Source organism: Benincasa hispida, chromosome 11 (genome assembly GCF_009727055.1).
Source record: "Benincasa hispida cultivar B227 chromosome 11, ASM972705v1, whole genome shotgun sequence".
Lineage (NCBI taxonomy): Eukaryota > Viridiplantae > Streptophyta > Magnoliopsida > Cucurbitales > Cucurbitaceae > Benincasa > Benincasa hispida.
The window spans coordinates 48891736-48912163 of NC_052359.1; the positions used below are offsets into that span (position 1 = coordinate 48891736).

General features: G+C 34.2%; 2 protein-coding genes across 6 annotated transcripts; one reads left to right on the plus strand and one right to left on the minus strand.

Annotated features, from left to right (window-relative positions):
- The first annotated feature begins 121 nt into the window (after positions 1 to 121).
- LOC120091175 (KH domain-containing protein At3g08620-like) lies at positions 122 to 5968 on the plus strand. 2 transcript variants are annotated; one of them, XM_039049074.1, is made up of 7 exons: positions 401 to 480; positions 617 to 705; positions 2561 to 2712; positions 4289 to 4408; positions 4508 to 4624; positions 4804 to 4947; positions 5418 to 5968. In XM_039049074.1, the coding sequence occupies exons 1-7, from the start codon at positions 401 to 403 to the stop codon at positions 5562 to 5564; spliced, it is 849 nt and encodes a 282-aa protein (XP_038905002.1). In that variant the 3' UTR covers positions 5565 to 5968. The 2 variants fall into 2 exon arrangements, with proteins under 2 accessions (XP_038905003.1, XP_038905002.1); XM_039049075.1 differs by lacking the exon at positions 617 to 705 and having other exon boundaries at positions 122 to 480.
- Positions 5969 to 12373: 6405 nt separating this feature from the next.
- LOC120092047 (myosin-6) lies at positions 12374 to 19039 on the minus strand. 4 transcript variants are annotated; one of them, XM_039050239.1, is made up of 10 exons: positions 18886 to 19039; positions 18123 to 18395; positions 17585 to 17644; positions 17114 to 17176; positions 16501 to 16563; positions 16276 to 16338; positions 14220 to 14279; positions 13769 to 13915; positions 13443 to 13523; positions 12374 to 13120 (listed from the first exon to the last, which is right to left on the minus strand). In XM_039050239.1, exons 2-10 carry the CDS (start codon positions 18312 to 18314, stop codon positions 12671 to 12673), a joined length of 1179 nt encoding a protein of 392 aa, XP_038906167.1. In that variant the 5' UTR covers positions 18315 to 18395; positions 18886 to 19039; the 3' UTR covers positions 12374 to 12670. The 4 variants fall into 4 exon arrangements, with proteins under 4 accessions (XP_038906167.1, XP_038906170.1, XP_038906169.1 ...); XM_039050242.1 differs by lacking the exon at positions 18886 to 19039 and adding an exon at positions 18800 to 18878; XM_039050241.1 differs by lacking the exon at positions 18886 to 19039 and adding an exon at positions 18738 to 18851.
- Between the last annotated feature and the right edge of the window lie 1389 nt (positions 19040 to 20428).

Below are 20428 nucleotides of genomic sequence, written 5' to 3' on the forward strand. Positions count from 1 at the left end.
TTATTTATTTTTTTTTTTCCTTCTCCTTTTTTCTCTCTCAATTATTTCGTTTTACTTTTGTCTCTTACAATTTTGTCTCTGAAGCGGTGAATACACAAAGCACTACATTGAGTCTGAGTCGGTAAAATAAATTTACGCTCCAAAACTTATAATTCCTTATAATTATAATTGTAAAAAAAAAAAAGAAAAAAAGGGAATTTGGCTTCCTTTCTGCAAATTCTCACTCACGACAGACCCCTGAGTGAGGCACCCCTTTCTTTCTCTCTCTTTTCCCTTTATTGGTGCTTCTGGCCTCTTTTTTCTTCCGCATCAACACCACCTGAAAACTCTATCTTCCTATTCTTTTGTTGGTTCAGATTCGGAATAATTAAAAGAAAGAAAGAAAAAAAAGGCCCAGATAATGTCAGGTTTGTATAATCCCAACTTCTCTCCTGCAAGAGCTGCTTCTCCTCAGATTAGAAGCAGCGGTGATGCTGACAGGTATCCATCCCAGATTCATTGTTTCATTCTACTCCCAAATTAAAGCAGATACCATCAATTTTTCTTCCCCCTCACTTTCGTTTCTCCCCATGTGATTATCTTCTTCTGATCTGTGTGGGGGGATTTTATTCTTTAGCCAGTACCTGTCGGAGCTGTTGGCCGAGCATCAGAAACTCGGACCCTTCATGCAAATCCTTCCTATTTGTAGCCGACTTTTAAATCAAGGTCTACTTTTCATTTTCTTTTCTCTTTACAACTCCACTCTCTCCCCGCAACTATACTTTCCTATATTTAGATCGCACCACCCAATCTTTGCCTGCTGCTTCCTTATAACTTCTTGGCAGCTCTTCTTTCTGTTTGTTTATTTATTTTATTTCATAACGCATGTATATCATGTTTTTCCATTTCCAATTTTCCACTCCCTTGGGTGTTGGGACTCCATGAGAATGAGATTGTTGCCGTCTGTGAAATCGTTTGCCTTTTAAATCTAGTAACTGTTGACATATATCTAATCCGAGATTTATATTTCCAAGTCGATTGTAAGGCCTATTTTAACCACATTACCCATAACTTACATGTCCCCCACGCATCAGGAACACTCTGCTTTATAATCTCAAACTCAAAATGCATCTATCGATAATCACATTTCAAGATTCTAAATGCTTGTTCTGGAGTACTCAGTATCTACCTTCCCTCCCCCCTAAAGTTGCCCATACAATGAATTGAATGTGATGATGGCATTACTGGCAACAGATTTGGTAGAGTAGTACCTTCAATTTTTACTTGGCAGAAATTTTTGATTGAAAAAGATGAAATATTCTTTATCAATTACTCTGCTTTAGTTGTTAGTAGTTTTAAGGTAGCTTGCTTTTGAATACTGTAACACTTTATATTCATGTCTATTTCACATTTCATCTATTATCACCTCTTAGTTGTTTTTAAGTCAAACTTTTTTTCCCTAAAGCATTTATGCAAGTGAGTTTAATTGACTCTAATTCACCTTTTCGCAAAATGTTCTGCCTTTAACCATGCTCTCGGACAGAAAAATTATGATAGAAGGCTGAGATCAGTTACAGAGTATTAGTAGAGAAATAGTGAGAGTATTATTAGGAATGTGGTTATGTGAGAAGTTTGTTCAAGTTTATGGTAGGATTTGTAGGCCGAATTTTGGGTATTAGTTTTGTAAGATAGTGATATCTTCTTGAAAGGCTATATTAACCAATGTAACTTTCTTCGATATTACAATATAAGTTCATTCTTATTATCTTATTTCCAATCTTAAGAACCCAAGAAACTTTCGCATCCTTCAAGGAAATTTCTCTTCCTTCTCGATCAAATTTTCCAATTAGTGGCCAAGAAACTAGCTTGCACCAAATGTTCTCTCTCCCCTAGAAGGACCTCCTCTAACACAGATTTATTAAGCCATCCCAGGAGTCCATTGCATTTCAAAAAACCAAATAAGCATCAATGCCTGTCATTTAATTTGTTCACTACCATACTCGATCACATTATTTGCTTAAAACATGTATTAAATCAATGTACAAATAATAGTTACTACTAACGCTAATGATCAGTAATCTTCTTTCTTTCTTTCTTTCTTTCTTTTTTTTTTTCTTTTTAGATCTGTTCAAAATAAAAATTCTCTCCAAGGAATAAGAAGGGGAAAAAAAAAAAAAAAAACTTAAAAACTTTTATGGAAGTCCATTTACCTGTACAACCCCTATTACATATGATAAGAAAAGGGCATAAATATTAATGACATACGAGGCAATTGTGCCGGCCAGAGCTTCAGACCTCTGAAGCATTCAGTTATCTTACATAAAAAACTAACTAAATATTTAGAAGCCTACCTAGACAGTGATACGTATCAAGTCTTTTTCTCAAATTGATGAAGTAACCTGGTATGATATATTTGACTCTGCCAATCCATGTTACTTACTTTTTCACATTCTAAACTTCGGAACTCTAGGTTTGTTTTACATATGATAAGTTCCTTTATGTGCAGATATTTGTTCAGGTTTCTGGAATGATGACCAAAGGTTATACTGATTTTCCATATGACGAGTTACTTTATGTGCAGAGATTTTGCGGGTTTCTGGAATGATGTCCAACCAAGGTTTTAGTGACTTTGAGAGATTACGACACAGAAGTCCTAGTCCAATGGCTTCTACTAACCTTGTGTCAAATATTTCTGGCACAGGTTTTGGTGGTTGGAATGGACTTCCTCAGGAGGTAAGTTTGGTCAGACAATTTTTCTGGACTTCCGAATATTGAATTTGTAAGACTCATTTGAACAGATCATCAATCAGAAGATTCTGGTGCTTCATGTTTTCTTTTTATTTGGTTGAAACTTTTCCAACTTAGAATTTACATACCAGCATATGATGCTCAATAGCTTTTGATGTTTTAGAGTTATAATAACATCTTGTCCCTAACTTCTTAAATGGTTAACTAAGAAACTTCAAGTTCTGGGAACTTTCAACAAGTATATGATTTTAGCTTCTTTTTTTTTTTTGTTTTTTGTTTTTCGTCACTGTACTTCACCAAGCTGCTTGTGGAATAGGCTGTAGCTTAGTCTACATAAAGCAGGAGTGAATTTGTGGGTGAATCTGTCTAGCCAGATTGGCAGAATTTGCTTCTTTGTCCTTAAGTCTAATCCTCTCTAGGCTGCATATTGAACAACTCAGGACCTAATTTGACAGTTTAGTACGCAGAGTAGGTCAGCACAATTGGATTGGAGAAATGTGCTCAAGTTGCTGAAATGAATGTGTATTAAATATTAGGAAACTATTTACAAGCTTTTGTATTCAAAGAAAGAACAATTGTTGTTCTCGAAAACAGGGCACGCCACACATGTGAGAACAAGCTATAGAAAAGAAAAAAAGAAAAAGGAAAAGGAAAAGGAAAAGAGAACCATCTTTAAGAAACAGTTAAATTGTTGTTCTCTAAACTTTTGTTCTTTGATAAAAAAACAAAAAAAAAAAAAAAAAAAAAAAATATTTTAATATACATACTTTACCTCTGTTCCTTTTTGTCTGTTTCGCATTTCTGACCCCCTACATATATTCATGGGCCTGGCTGGATGGCATCTCAAGTGATTAAACTCACAAGTTGTGTAGGAAGTATATCTCATAATTTCTGGACCGAGAATTAAATAAAAAATGGTTGTGGGAGCTAAAAGGGGTATCTTTGTGTAGGATTCTTGTTTTACTTTCAAGCAAGTACAGAGCTTTAAGTATTCACTCAAATCTTTGAATTGTATTCGATAAAATATTTGTTTCCTATATCTGTGTAAAATCTATGAGTTGTAGTATAATCCTGCTAGAATTCTGCCTCACGTTTTTCTTGAAAGTATAATCAGTTATTGATAACGGTGCAAATATGCTGGACAGTTCCCAGGGTGGTTTAATTTTTTAAGTTAAAACACCAAAGTTCTCGTTGCAGGTTTCACAGTGATGTGGAATCGGGGAACTTATATCATTTTAATTCTTGAATGGCATGTTTAGATGCAGTATGCTTATTGTTTCTCTGTCTCTCTGTAATCAGAAACAATTTTTTGTATTTAATATGGAATTGTTCTCTTCGAGTCTTGGGAAGGCAATAGAAACTCCCATCTTGTCTTAAACGTTTATCTTGACTTGTAGGCTTTCCAGAAAATTCCCTTTTGTTATATACGATGCCTACAACCCAAATTTGTGAAACTTTTATGCCTTAGACAGAAATATTATTGTGCAAGTAAAAAAAAAAAAAAAAAAAAAAAAAAAAAAAAAAATTGGAGCACCGATGTCACTTGTTTTCCTTTTCACAGCCTAGGTTAAGTGGTAATCCGGGAATGACAATGGACTGGCAAGGTGCTCCTGCAAGCCCTAGTTCATTTACTGTAAAGAGGATTCTGCGGTTGGAAATTCCAGTGGACACATATCCAAATGTAAGTTCTATAAAGAAGTGTCTCTGTACGTGGTTTTTTAAATCTTTGAAGAATGTGGATTATTATAGAACTTTAATTTGTGTTGTTTCTTGGATGCAGTTCAATTTTGTTGGACGGCTTCTTGGACCCAGAGGCAATTCTCTGAAGCGAGTAGAAGCTACTACAGGATGTCGTGTGTATATCAGAGGAAAGGGGTCAATTAAAGATCCGGAGAAGGTATTTTGGGTGAAATTGCTTGGATGAAACACTTGTGTAGATTGTTCTCTTTGAGTTACCATTTAAAACTTTTACCATTAGGTGTTTCTTATTGTGTTTGATGATAATAGTATCTCTGCTTATGTTTTGAGTTATCTGGTTATTTATTTCTTTATCTGTGACCGTTTTAAACTCTCAAGGAAGAGAAACTCCGAGGAAGACTTGGTTATGAACATCTGAACGAACCGCTGCATGTCCTAATTGAGGCTGATTTACCAGCCAATATCATTGATATCAGGCTGAGACAGGCACAGGAAATTATAGAAGAACTACTCAAACCCGTGGTACTGTTTACTTTCCAGCCTAGTTCTTATCAAATTTAATTTATTTATGATAGAGATGGGTCCAATAGATGATCCATTATTTGTTGCATTCCATTCCCTTACTTTGTCAAGTGCATTGATAGTTCATTATATGCAATATATGTTGACAGAAACATGACCTTGGGTTAAGCTACATGGGTTTAGGTATTCTCGGAAGAAACTAGGCATATGAGTATGACTCAAACCCAATTCATGGCTGACGCCTGCAGTCCAAGAAGGGTTATTAGATTCATAGGAGTAGAAGGAATTAAAAGAATGAAAGGGAGATTGGTTGTCTGGACTCTGAAAGATGAAATGGTTTGTTTGTCAGTAGGGGGTAGGGGTGGTTCAGGCAACTCTGACAAATGATTCTTGTTAAAGTAAAAAAGAAAAGAAAAGAAATGGTTCTCCTTGATTGATGTAATCTAAATGTCAGCTACATGTGTATGCAGGACGAGCCAAATGATTATATCAAAAGACAACAATTGCGTGAATTAGCAATGCTGAATTCAAATTTCAGAGAAGAGAGTCCTGGCCCCAGCGGTAGTGTCTCTCCTTTCAATTCAAGCGGGATGAAGCGTGCAAAAACTGGTCGCTGAGAGCTCACATTACTGTCCAATACATTTTTCCTCTCTATTATGCAAATTGATCACTGAAATGCCTGCCACCAGGTTAGGGTTCAGTAACTAGCATAACTACAAAATTGGATGGTCAATATTCTTTTTTTTTTTTTTTTGAGTTTATTTATTATTTATTTTTAAACAACAGAAAGTTAAGAGATGTCTTTTTGTTTTCCTCATTTCTATTTTGAGAGAGAGAGAGAGAGAGAGAGAGGTGTAGTGAGTAAAGATTGTGTATTTTTGTTTGGGGGGGTTCTATCTGGTGAGGTCGTTCTGTCACATAAACTGAATATAATTATTGGATTTATTCTTGTGTTAGTTACTTTTAAATAATGTGTAATATTCATTAAAGACACGCAATAGGAAGCAGATTTTAGAAGGCATTGCTGGAGAGACTGATACATATACTACTGTTTCTTTGATTGTATGTTCATGACAAACAATATTTTGAGTTGGGAGTCAAGACTCGAGGTGGATTTATTTGATGGCCAAGTATAAAAAAGGTATACTTAACAATGGGTGAATCCAGATCCTTGTGCCAAAGTGAAGTTAAGCTCCCAACAATTTAAGGCAAACCTTGGAAATGCAAATTATGTTAGGTACGGCTAGCTTTTCACGAGTATTTTAGGAGACTCAAATGTTCAAAATATCCGGATCTTGCATATTTCTAGAGATGAAATAAAGAACCTGCTGGTTCCTTTCAAAATTGATTTTTTTTCTTACGACGGAAATAAACAGCATTCCAGTTCTGTAACGTAATTTCATGTAATCTGCCGTGATAGTCTGAAATTAATAGCATATACAAAATTCAGCTCTGCAATACAAGAGTTGTAACTTGTAAGTGGGGGTTTCTTTTCCTGGTGCCTCCAAGTTTCCGCTTGTGGTTAGAAATGGGAAGATTGGAAAAATGGTGGGCGGTGGAAGGGACTGTACTGCTTCGGAATTCGAGCTCCTTAACTTACCAGGCGGGACAGTCATCTGAAGCAACCATGGTGCAAGAAATGAGCAGCTACTAGTGCATATCTGCTTCGAGCAGTTACGGTTGAAGAACTCAATATTGGTAAATATATCAGATGGACTCATGTCACAGAGAATGTCACCAAGAGATATGCGTTAATGGAGAAGGGGCAATCATTTGTTATCCTATCTAGATTGTAGGGGACAAAGTAAACATTCTCCTTGGAGGTTACTCCACTGCTCTCCAACGGTTTCTCCCAACTCTTTCCTCACTGAAGAGTCAAAACTATCACTGGTTGCCCTGTCCATTTAAAATATAAAATGTCACCTCCGATTCCTAGTCAAAATGTTACCTCATTATGATGTGTTAGAGTAAAGGTGCGGAGGTCCTGAGGTAAGCCTGAAATTGAGTTGGCACCGTCGACCATATAAAAAGATATATAAACTAAAATAGTTTATGCTATTCTTTTTTTAGAACTTTGTGTTAATCACCCATTGGAAAAAAAAAATCCTCTTTTGATTCGGATTATTTGTTTCTTTTCTTAAATTCAAACTTTAACCTAAACAAGATTATTATTATTTTCTTTTAAAAAATTAGTGCACACTTAATCAAAAGAATGTATTTGTTATTTGATTTGAAGATTTAATTATTTTCTCAATTTTAAACTTTAATTTTGACCAAAATATTTTTAACTATATGAGAATCCTCTCTTAATTCTTAAAAATCTTTTTTATTTTGATTTGGATGATTTAATTATAAATACGTTTTTTAAGATTTCATGATAATCCATGATTTATCCTCTTAAATTCAAAATTTAACTTAAATAATAATAATAATAATATCATTAAATTTTCTAACTATCTTCCTTTCGTTTAAAGAAAAATGTTTTTATTTTGATTTGGATAAATTGATTATCCTTTAAATTTCAAACTTTAATTTAAATAAAGCATTAAAATTTATTATTTGTAGATTTTGCAGTAGTTCTTCCTAATTCCAAACTTTATTTCAAACAAACATATCTTAGACAAATAAAAAAAATAGTGATGTGATACATAGCCACTCCTAGACCCAAAAAAAATAGTAATAAGTAAAAAAGAAAAAAAACGTTAAAAAATTAGAGTTACATCATATAACCCTATAATCAAAAAAATAATATTGAAAAATTAAGAAAATAATATTTAATAAAAATAATAATAACATGCCACGTTAACTTTTTGTTAAGAATTACTGAAAAACTTGATGTATGGACTAAAAGTGCTATCAAAAGTAGTGACAGAGCCACGTAAGGGCCAGGAGGGCACGTGCCCCTACTCAAATTATCGATTTTTGTATTGGCCGGGACGGAGCCGTATGACAGGAGAGTGTATACTCTTGAACTCCGGGAGCGAGACCTTATCTGAATGAAGAATGTGAGAGGTTTTTCATATAAACTATATGTAATATATAATAACATGTATTAATATATCACCATTTGATAACAAGGCCCCTCGTGGATCATTGGTAACTAAGCACGTTGTGAAGCGCACAACTCCCGATTTGAATCCTTCTGACATATTTTTAGATACTTTTTGGATAAACTCTCATAGACAGAAGTTCATAACTCACTCAGGATTGAGATCGAGTTACATATGGTACATATGGTTATCCTATGAAATATTAATCTCTTCAATTAAGCATTACAATGAAAGATTAAGTATCTCGTGGGATACCCCACTCGCATGTCTCCACATAAACGATTCGGATCACATTAAGTATCTTGTGGTCTGGTCAATCTTATTATATAGGATATTCCGACTCACATGTCTCCACATGAATGATTTGGATCACATCGTTTATAACACTTATAAAGTGGGGAATATTCATAATGTTACCCGGTAAAGCCTCCAATCTTATCCATATACTATAGACCGTTTAAGTTATTACTTGAAATATGATCCAACTGACCTTATCCATATACTATAGATCATTTAAGTTATTACTTGAAACATGATCCAACTGTATGTCCACTATATATTGTTCAACTCTCATGAAATAGCCTTGAATTTTTTCTGCAATGGATAATTAATTATTGCCTATTTAAAATAATCAAATTATTATATCAAATAACTAATTAACTATGAGGCTTTAGGGCATAAATCCCAAGTTTTCAGCAATTGAACTGTCTGTGGTTGAAAATCAATTTCAAAACTATATTATTGATTTTATCTATTGCAACAGCCACCGTAAAGATAACATTTTCTGCTATGAGTATTGTGAGTACTCGATTGCATATTGAATGGGAGATCAATTGATGAATGATTATCTTCTAGTATATATGATTGAGAAAATTTTATTTGATAAGTTAGATAATAAAATTATCATTAATTGATTTCAAAACATGAAAACTCATAGAGTTGTAGCGTATCAAATCAGTTAACATATGAATCAATTAATATCGTTTTACAATTCTTCAAAAAAAAAATTCAATTACATTTGTATGTATCGTGTCCCCTACATAAAATTTATGACTCTACCACTAATCAAAAGCAAATTTCAAGAGTAAATTTGTTGAGTTGAAAAACCCTTGAACCCTACGACATAAACCAAGCATTTGGAGGCCTAAATGTTTAATTTTTTTTCTAATTTTATTTGTTAAAAATTTTATCCTATCATTACTCAATAACATTTGTCTACTCCACCATTCTTTTGTAGTAAGATGAGATTTAGTTGTGGTACTCATAATTTTCTTTTGGATTGATGTTAAATCGATTTAAAGGTTTTAGAATTTGATATTAGGTGTTCGACAAAAGAGTTCCTACTTTTAAAATTACTAAGGTTTTCATATCAGTTCACGTGTCATGACCTTAGTTCTTAAGCACTGGCACAGTTAATGGAGTAAGGGTAACATAAAAGTGGAGAGCGAGACATGTGGCACGGCAAGCGTACAAGGCACTAGTGCACAGAAGCTTCCAGCACGCCTGACAAGCACAATGCGAACGAACATGCAAGTGCAAGCTAAGAGCAATATCACACTAGATAATGGGCAATAGGCACAACATACAAATGGGTTATGTGAAAAATGTGGTTTTTGGTCTCAACTTAGGGTTGGCAAAATTTTCCTAGGATCGGGTCCCCATGGGAACTCACCCCGATCGGGGCGAGGAATCCCCGGTTTGACCGGGGATGGGGTCAAACTAGGAAAAATTTTCGGGACCCCATCCCTGACCCCGACACGATTAATCTCTGACCCCAATTTGATATATTTATATTTTTGGATTGGAGTCCAATATTAAATATCAAATCAAATCCTCTACCATAATGTATAGTGTTGGATTGGAGCCCAATATTAAATATCCAATTTCTAACTCTAAGCCCAAGAAATCAAGTCCAAACTAAAAAAAAAAAAAAAGACCTAAATTGAATATGGTAGAGGATTCCCTGCAGGGAACTAGTAGAAAAATTCCCGCAAGGAAATGGGAAATTTCCGCCTTCAAATGGCGGGGATGGGTGTGAAATTCCCCCACAGAACAGGGACGGGGATACCCCGCCCCTCCTCGGTCCCATTGTCAATCCTATGCCAACTAACTTAATTGACATGAAGACCACTTTGGATGTGCAAACGAGTGAATTAGTTAAAGTTGGTAATTGTCTAAAATTATGAGTAGTTATCCGAGTAGTGTGCATATTGGTAGTTATCAAACATAGTGGTGAGTGAGTAGTTAACTAAAATAATGGTGAGTGGATAGTTGCACAAGATGTGGCTTGTTACTCAAAGTAGTGGGTATTATCTAAGAACCTAGGTAATTGTTCGAGGTAATGGGTAGTTGCACTAGGTAGTGGAAGATTACCAACATAATGGAGAGTGAGGTCCTAGATTATAAGAACGTGAGTGGTTGTCAAGCTCCACTAGCCCATTCATCTAAGAAATCTCTCCAACCTCATCCTTCACCATCGTTTATACATAAGGAATGGCTTGTGGATGGTGCAGGACATTTCTTGGAAAAGATGTAATTTCTTGTGGGAGTGATTCCTTGGTGGAAGACATTCCATGAAAAGGGAATTCCTTTTGTGAAGACTTTTCTTGGGAGGAAGTTTTTCCTTGCAGACTTAAAAAATAACGTTGAAGTCTTGTTGTAATCCATCCAGGGGTGTTATGGAAATCATGGCATGCACCATTAGGTTGTATACATTCCTTTTTCACATTGTAAACGTAAAAAGTTGGGAGTGAGTTTTTTTGTAATGTTGACTAGTGTTATTCTACTACTGTAGGTATCGTTCATGATGCATGAAGATGAATACTTGATGACATTCTTTATTTAAGCATGTGGGACAAAAAGATCTCATGAGCGAAGTAGTGCAAGAGTCACGACCAAAGTGACATTGTGAGAGCATCTATTCTGCAAATTAACCTTCAAAAACCTATTCCATAAATTAACCTACACAAAAAAACCGTTTTGAAAAAGGGGAAAACTAAAGTAGAGAGAGAGAGAGTATCCCTAATCCGTATGAGTTGATGGCAAAACAATCAATATCCAAATAAATCCCCTAACACCACTTACCTAAAATTTAATATCCTACCAATTTTTTTAAAACCCAAATGTTGTACAATCAGATAATTTTTTCTGAAGGTAAATTTTTTTAAAGCTGACTCAAACACTTACAAATATATTATAAAAACAACACACACAAATAGTTCTTTAATTATCCTAGAATTACTATTATTTGAACGAAAACGTCATACTAAAAAGCACAAATACTTCTAATTGGGTAGAGAATTGATATTAAATACGTATACATCCAAATACTTGTTTGATACATGATTTGAAATATTTGATTTTTTTAATTTTTTTTAATTTTCAAATACGTGTATTTGCTTCTAAATACGTTAAGGGGATACATTGAGTCATTTTTTTATTTGTGTTTCAAAATGATTTAAAATCATCAAAATCACTTTTTCATTTTTAAAATCACTTAAACACACTTTTAGTTACTTAAAATTAATTTAGTTTCCAATTTTACACTTTTAAATGCAATTTTTATATCATCAAAATTAATTTTGAAAGATTAAACATGTTTCACAGTGATCTTGAAAATGGAAAAAAAAAAAAAAGTGATTTTAACCATTTTAAAATCACTCCTAAACATAAAAATCCACTTAAATCGAGTCATCCAAAACAAAATAAATTAAAAATGATAAAAATATAAAAAGTTAAAAGAAAAAAAAAACCTAAAACATAATTAAATCATCATTCTTCTCTTCTCATCTCTCTCAATATCTAAATCATGATTCACACCCCCACAACTCCACTCAATGTTATTGAATTTTCTTTTCAACTTTCCATTCTCTTCTTGAATTTATTTTAATATAACTTAAGATAAGCATTAGAACAATTAGTTGGACATTTTCATATACATATATTTTTTTTTCATATTCAATGTATCTGTATCTTAATTTTTTTAGAAATTGACGTATCTATCATATCATATTGCATCTATATCCTATATATATATCTATGCTTCTTAGGTCATATATGTTATTGTCTTGTCCAAAAACCGTTGGCCATAGCCTAGTTCTTTTCATTTTTAAAAAACTACTTGAAATTTCAAAAATGATTTTCATAACTAAAGACTAGATGGATTATCAAGCAACCTCGTTTTGAGAAAAAAATGGTGGGAGCGGGGATAATGATCACCAAACATGCCAAACACATCAAATAATTATTTGGCACTTAAAATTTTATTATATTGATTCAAAATAAATGGAAAGATAAGATAATTATATCAACTGAACTATATCCATATAAGCTTAAGATTTCTTTTTTACCTAATTTTTATAAGAATCAGAATACTAGGTTATATAAGATGAAATTTCATTAATTAGCTCAAATTACTTGAAGACGGAGTCTGAAAAGTTCAAAGAGCATGAAATGGTGGATTTTGAATCGCACAATAATTAGGTATTGGAAAGAATGCCTTTAAAAAGATCAATGGCACAAGTCATCTATCATCTTAAGCTTTTTTTTTTTTTTTTTTAAATACCTGGGGTTTGCTCTCTTCATTTCTATCTCGCGTAAAAAGTGAACTCCTGTATAAAAGAATTACTCAGACTTGAGCTCCTGGATGACCCAAAAATAGGATTGCATTTCTATCAGCTTTTGCCAACCAGGTCAGCACCGCTTACATATTTGGCCATAAATGATATCAACCGATAAGGAGCCCCAATCAAAGGAGCATCTGAAAGCAGCACATCTTGCTCATCGCTCCCTGTAGCTGGCAGTTCTCGGTCCCTGTTCCTATCTTCAATTTCATGCAACGGAGTTTGTTCGATTTCTCCTGCCGCCATAGGCATTGAAGATTTTGAAGCCAGAAAATCGTTGTCCAGGTCCACAAAATCACTACCAATGCTATGGTTGTGGATTGGAACAGATTCTAATGCGTCCAAACTTTTACTTGATGTGACGCTATTCAGAATCAAGGGCGGCTCAGGATCGTTGAAAGTGGCAGTGCCGGTCGCTTCTTTGGCCATCTGGTCAGGCTCCACGCCTGAAGATAGTTCAGTCTTCGTAACTCTTTGAAGCTCAACAAATAACCCATTCACCTACAATATCAAGTGCGAGTTGTTAACCCCCAGATAAAGCAATGACCATAATTTCATAACATCTGAAAGAAAAGGATTTTTATCAAGCTACTCTGCATCTAAATATAATATTACTCTATCATAAAACATGATATCAGGAGTTCAGCAATTTTGCTCTCTTTCAATGCATGTCAGTTCAGATCAAACTATAGAAAAACATTTCCGAAATGAAATTAGGCATGAGGAAGTATCACAAATGTGCACTATGGATATTATAGAAATGAAATTAGGCATGAGGAAGTATCACAGTTGTGCACTACGGATACTATAGAAATGCTATTACCTTCCCAATAAGCTCTGCATTTTCTGTAATCAATTTATCAACCAGAATACGAGCTGCATCCACTTGTGAACTCAACATCTCCTGCTCATCTCGTACACATTGACATGAGGTATACAAGGAGTAAATAATTATCCTTGCACTATAATTCAGGGAAAAAGAACAAAAACAAACATCTTAAAGGAGGTCAATAAGTTATCTCCCAAAGGAGAATTGTCTACAGCTTGGTTTCAACAGATCTTGTGAAGTTCTTCTAAGGGACTTTATTCTCAATGCAAACATAAACTTGTAAGTTTGACCATTTAATAGATGGAGGATAAAAAGTTTACCTTTGTGACTCGACCTGAAGAGTGCATGTAAGTGGAAGATAATTTTCTCTCAAGGTTCAGAAGTTTTGACTGATAATCAGCAACGTTTTCCGTCAGTTGTTTGTTTTCTTGCAACAGATCACGTCTTTGTTCTTCCAACTCCACAACCTGTCAAACTTTGTTTTCAATTCCTCATCAGAACAAAAAGTAGTGTCCTATGCTGGCAGCTCGTAAATGAATGAGCATGTACCCATAAGTAAATACATGGTCTTGTAGGATAAGTTTCAAGTTAAAGCCACCAACATCCACCCGACCCTATTCAACTTGTTACTAATTCTTCCAATGAACATGGTGACATCACAATCAAAATTGGTGGTTGTTTGCACAACCAGAAAGCAACTGAAAGAGATAAAACTCGTGTTTACTTTATGAAATTGGTTAGTGGATTACTTAAGTTAATGAAGCAGCATACCTGTGCCTGTAACCTAGAGATGTCCTTGTTCTTATCCACTATCGTCTCCCAACTTGATTTCTGTGTAAGGAAAAAAACCCACTTCAGTAAGAATATAATCCCCTTATAATGACAGCACACAATGAGAACCCATCGATCGTGGATCCAAAATAACATATATAATCAAGCTAAAGACTGCCCACAATTTCGTCCACCTCCCCAATTAATAAAAACTAAAAACCATATTTGTGAAACTTAAAAATTTAATTAACTCGTTGATGAATAGCTAATCTAGCATCAATCATTTTGCATATAATAAACCTATCAAACCAAATTTCCCCAGTCCCTAAATGTTCATTGAGCATATAAACACAAACGAAGTTGGATGGTAGAGAAGAATTTGCAAATAATCACCAGTCCATCTAGGAGTCATTAGCTGGTTAGAGATTTAAGAAACTGATAAATCACTTAACCCAAAAGCTTGAGGGGATGGGTTATAGTATTTGTCCACAATCAACAAGCATATAATGGAGAATGATTTTTACTTCCTTTAGTGAAAAAGGCCATTGGTCAGGCAAGGGATGATTTCCCACATTTTAATGTTGAACAGGGTCAATTCCAGCATAAAAGGATGTTCACTGGGCTAGGGGATCAAGCCCCAGTATCCCTCTTGTAATGAGTGTGCCATTATAGTCTGATGGTTGGTTACTCCTAAGCTCAAGCCCTTCAGCTTATTTTGTACTGAGAAGACACGAGGAATTGTAATGTTTGCTAACACAAGCGCTTCACATCACCACCGAGGTTGTGATATGACGACTGTTGATAATTAGAATTTATTGATCTCTTGAATAGCTCACAGTAAGAGGAAAGAGACAATTCTCAGGCATTTCAATAGGCATGAGCCTCTCCCAGAAGCTACTGCACAGCAAACAATATCTTATCCTTATAGTCCAGTTATTACATAACCACTCAAAAAAAAAAAAAAAAAAAAAAAAAAAAAAAAACCCCAAACGGGCCCCAATGCCACCCACATTCTACAGGTGGATTGATTATTCAAATTCCCACCCCCATTCTTGTGGTTCTAAAAATTTCAAAATACCAGTACATTGATTGGCTAAGGAATAGTGAAATCATATGGCATCCGCAAATCAACTTCTACAAATAGAGACAAGGTGTCTGTGAGTTTATTTTGGAAAGATCTAACTAGAACTTAGGAGAGTACTTTGAAGTTTGAACATAGTATCACTGTCACCTATTACCCCAGACTGATAGTCAAATGGAGGTAAATAGACTTTCAGAGACATTATCTAATAGAAGTCACATCTGTCAATAAACATAGATGATAGAAGGGATGTGGAATTTAACTAAGCAACTCGATAATTCTCAAATCTCAAATTATAATTTACAATCAAGATATTTGAAGAAGTTGGCAAGTAGATTTCATCAGCCTCCCTCCATTTTGGAAACAATGGGCGAGATTTCTTATAAGTTGCAGCTGAACCAATGTTTGGAATAGATCTCACGTATCTCATATCAAATCTCATTCCTAATTCCTTGTACTTGCCTCATTGTTAACTTTGGGCTTGAAGCTCAACTATAGTCAATGGCAACGCTAGATACTCAAACATCAATAAACTCAAACAGTGTGTTTTCGAATTTCAAGGCAACACATGACTCAGATGAAAGGCAAGCAACCTCAGGAAATTGGCCAACAAGCAACCTCAAGTGGTAATGCATGAACAATTACCAACTTTAACGTAGCTTAAATGATTATTGGTTAAGGCAACCACAACCTCCCTTATAGGTTGAACTCGAATCTCCACCCTCATATTTGTAAAGTTATTATAATATGAATCAATAGAGCAATGTCCATCATACTCCTATTAACACTTGAACCAACTCCTATCCTCTCTGCATAATTAATAATATTAAGAACCATGTAGCTTTATATCCCAAAAAAAAAAAAAGAAAAAGAAAAAGAAAAAGAAAGAAAGAAAAACCACATAACAGGGCTACAAATCAAAAAGAGGAGAAATCACACCATGTTTCTATCAAACATCAACAATATATCGATTACCTCATTAAGAATCAATGAAGCTTTATCTCTCTCTAGAAGCTCAATTGTGTCTAATAACCTGGCCTTCATAATGATAATACAAAAGGAAGAAATTTAGTGACATACCAATAAGTTCAGGGAAATTAATAGAACAAATAACTGTGCATGTTGACGAGGAAAGCTGAAAAATAAGTAGCGATTAAATCACTTGGTAGAGGAAGGAACTATGTAGCATAAAAATATTACCCCTTCTAAATCCAAGGCAGTCTTGTCCTCTTGTAAACTTCTAATTTTATCCATTAATGCTGCCTGCAGATTGAAAACAATGGAACCTCAATCTCTAAAGAGGTAAATAGGATAGAACAAGGAACCCACAGATGCATTAAAAAAAAAAAAAAAACAAAACAAAACAAACAAAAAGATAAACTGTAATGTAATGCAAAAATGAATGTTGTATGGAGGCATGACCGATGCTAAAAAACCCCATCTAGACACTAACACCTTCAGGATGCCACATCGAGTCTCAATTTTTTCTTATATTAATTAAAAAAATATGCAGCGTTCTCCAAAAGCCTGCTCTAAAAGAATCTCTTACAAAGCTGACATTTCTTTTACTTCTCTCTCTTTTTATTTCTAATACTATGGATTTCCATATAAGACATTCTTATTTTTATTTTCATATTAAGCGCTTGAGAATATAACAGAAGTTCTTGCTTGCTCTTTTTGCACTTCACACATGGGTCTAGAAAGTTATTGCTCTTCAATGTGCCTCCTGCTTTTAAAAAAATTAAATGTGGCCACTTTAAAATTTAAATGATTAGATTGGTGCACAGGAAAAAGATATTTTAAGAAAAAGCACCTCTTTTTGAAGCCATGAGTGTTTTTCACTCTCATATTCTACAAGCTTCAACTCTAAGTCAGCCTGCAATAAAAAATTATTTGAGAAAAACACACAATTCTGAAAGCAAAGGTAAGAACAAGCACATAGATCAGTTACTTGAGGTCTCGTTTGATAACGATTTGGTTTTTAGTTTTCTTTTCTTTTTAAACTTATGTTTGTTTCCTCCCAATTGGTGTACCATGGTTTTCACATTTCTTAATGATACACTTGAATTCTTAATCAAATTCTAACCAAAAAAAAAAAAAAAATGTTTTTGAAAATTACTTTTGTTAGTTTTGAAAACTTGGTTTGGTTTTTGAAAACATTGGTAGAAATGGATACAAAACAAAGGAACATATAGGTAGAAGTAGTGTTCATAAGCTTAATTTTCAAAAACCAAAAACCAAATGGCTATCAAATGGGGCTTGAATGTTTGCAAAAATTGATTACCATTCTTTGTGTATGTATGTTGTTTTCCTCATGTAAATGCTTAATTGTATCCTCCTTAGCCTGCAAGGAAATAAAAATAGCATTAGTAGGGGAAGAAAATACCGTATTGTCATTAATGGAATTTGTGCAATTATGAAGTCTCCTTTTCATGTGCAAGTGAAAAACTTTCCTTTCTCAAATGTTTGATTGTTTCTTCTAAGACGGCCTACAAAAACCAAGTTAAGTGTAGTTCTAATATTAGTAATGAATTTAGATTACATGGATTTTGAATCTTCATTTATTTTGATCTGCGGAGACCTTGGGTATGAAGACAGAGCGAAGGCATCAATTGTTTCAGGGTTGCTGTCTGGTCTTTGGTAAGATAGTATGCATGAGATTCAAAGATGGAGCTTATTCATGTTTATAAAATAAGATATATGAACAAAGAGAAGGGTCTGCACATGTTCATGTCATCCACTACATCCAGCAGCTTGCGATGAATCACACCACCCAATTATATAGATAAGTGATGAACCATAATCGAATAAGACAAACATACATCTTTTGTTCCACTGATATGCTGATATGAAAGATCTACTGCGTCAGAAATTGGATTTTGATCATTCAGTCCATTTCTCATGTGAGTATCATCCACAGAAGTCGATTCTGATACAATCAATTCATCTTCTGAGGTTCTAATCTGCTGCTTCTTCTTTTTCTTGTTTTTTCTCTTCTTCTTTTCATTGTCCATTCTCTGTTTAAATTAAAATCCGATCGATGCAAGATCCAGAAAGGGGAGAAGAACAATAATTTTAGACTCTCTTCACTTTACCTGAGAACAAAAAAGCAGGAAAAAGTAGTGCAGATTAATCCAATTATCCTGACATTGTTAGCAACAAGAACCTTCAATCTTGACAGGAATTGAGGAATGGAGAAACAAAAATTAAAGCACTACTGTTAACTCCGTACCAGACTACCAGTTTGATAATCGAAACATGAGAAGGAAAAGAGTAAACGAATTATGAACAGTGTAAGGAGAAAGAGAGATTGGTTTTCTTTTTATTTGGGTTTATTTGCACAGGCATTGTTACTAAAAAGAACCTTCGATCCTCATAAGAATTGACAAGTGCAAATTGGTTAGCACATCGAATGTAGGAATAAGAAGAGTAAATACGTTGAAAACCCAAAGCGATCTCGAAATCCAGATGACAAGGAAACAAACAAGAAGAGAGTTACCGGGCCCTAGTCCCTGACGATAAGTCCACCTAAACCTAATTCTCAGAAACAAAAACAAACAAACAAACAAACAAGAAGAGAGTTACCGGGGAAGACACCGCCCACAGCCTACTTGTCTCGAGAACAGAGGAAACCAATATTCGCGGTCTTCAGTAAATCGCTTGGAGACATTGTAATTTAGAGATTGCCAGCCAAACAAAATAATAGAAGGGAGATTCTCATAAATAGAAAAATAAGAAAACTATTTATACAAATACTAAAATTTATAATAAAACTAGATTATCTATACAATCCAAATAAAAAGACTAAAAAGCTCTTTAAACACCAAACACGCTCATGAAACTTAAGTCCAAAATTTGACCCATTCGTTAAAAAACTCACCGGAAACTCCTCCTCCTACTCTATTTATTGTTTTATTGTTAGTTCAAAAATGTTAATTAGAATGGCAATGATAGATAATTGAAGACCAAATTATAGACAAGTTGATAGTAGTTTTTGATAGTTTTGTTGCTAGTTCCAAAATAGTAAGTAGAATGATAATCATAGACAATGAAAGGTTAAGTGATAGACCAAGTGATAGTACACTCTCATCATCTATCACAAATATGTTGGGAATGTCCTAAATTCGCAGTTCGTAAATGTTGTTAACATATTCTATTTATCAATAACAATGTTGTTATGTTTTTTATTCAATAAATTACTATTTATATTGCATCTTTTTATAAAAATCCAATTAACAAATCCATGACTATAACATGAATACTTTAACTTTATATGGAGACATAAAAATAGATTAAGTTTTAACATATAGCCAAAATGGTCTATAAGTATACGGATGAGATTGGGTACTTCATCTAGTGACACTATTGGATGTAACCCATTTTGTATATTGATACAAATGATGTGATCCAAAAATCATTCATGTAGAGATATAGATATGTGAGTGGGGACATCCTGTGCAATGAGTTTGCATAAGACTGGACCTCGAAATAGTCATTTTTCTTTATAATAATTGTTTACTATTAAAACTGACTATCTCAAGCTCAATGACTTAGGATAACTCGATCTTAATCCTGAGCTAACTATGAACTCCTGTTTGTTCGGGATTATCCTTTGATCTGTATAGGTAAGAGTAGTCCAAAAGCACTGCTCAATAAGCCTCCCATTTTGGGGATAAGATTGGATAGATAGCTGGGGACATAGTTTTGCAATATGGAACTCACTCCTACCTAATTTAGAATTAGCAAATAGGTTGTTCTCTTAAGCGTTGATGTCTTGTCTTGAACAACGAGGCCCCACCCTCTCATGAAAGAGAGGGTTATGATTTATAAATTGAACTATAAATGAATTGTTCAATGGAGGATCAGTGGGAGCTTAAGGAGCAAGATGTTTTTATAAGGATACAACAGTAATTTTTTACCCAACTATAAATACAAACGGTTTATGAAGGATTGACATACCGATTATGGTTAAAATGGACAAAAATATATCTAGGAGAGTACAACTATTGAGCTATAGTGGAATGTCTTGGTGGTTAACAAATAGTAATTAATTCAGAGTTTAACCAATTAATTACAAATCGTTGGAGCTCATGATTTGTAGGTCCATAAGGTCCCTCTACTAGCTCGT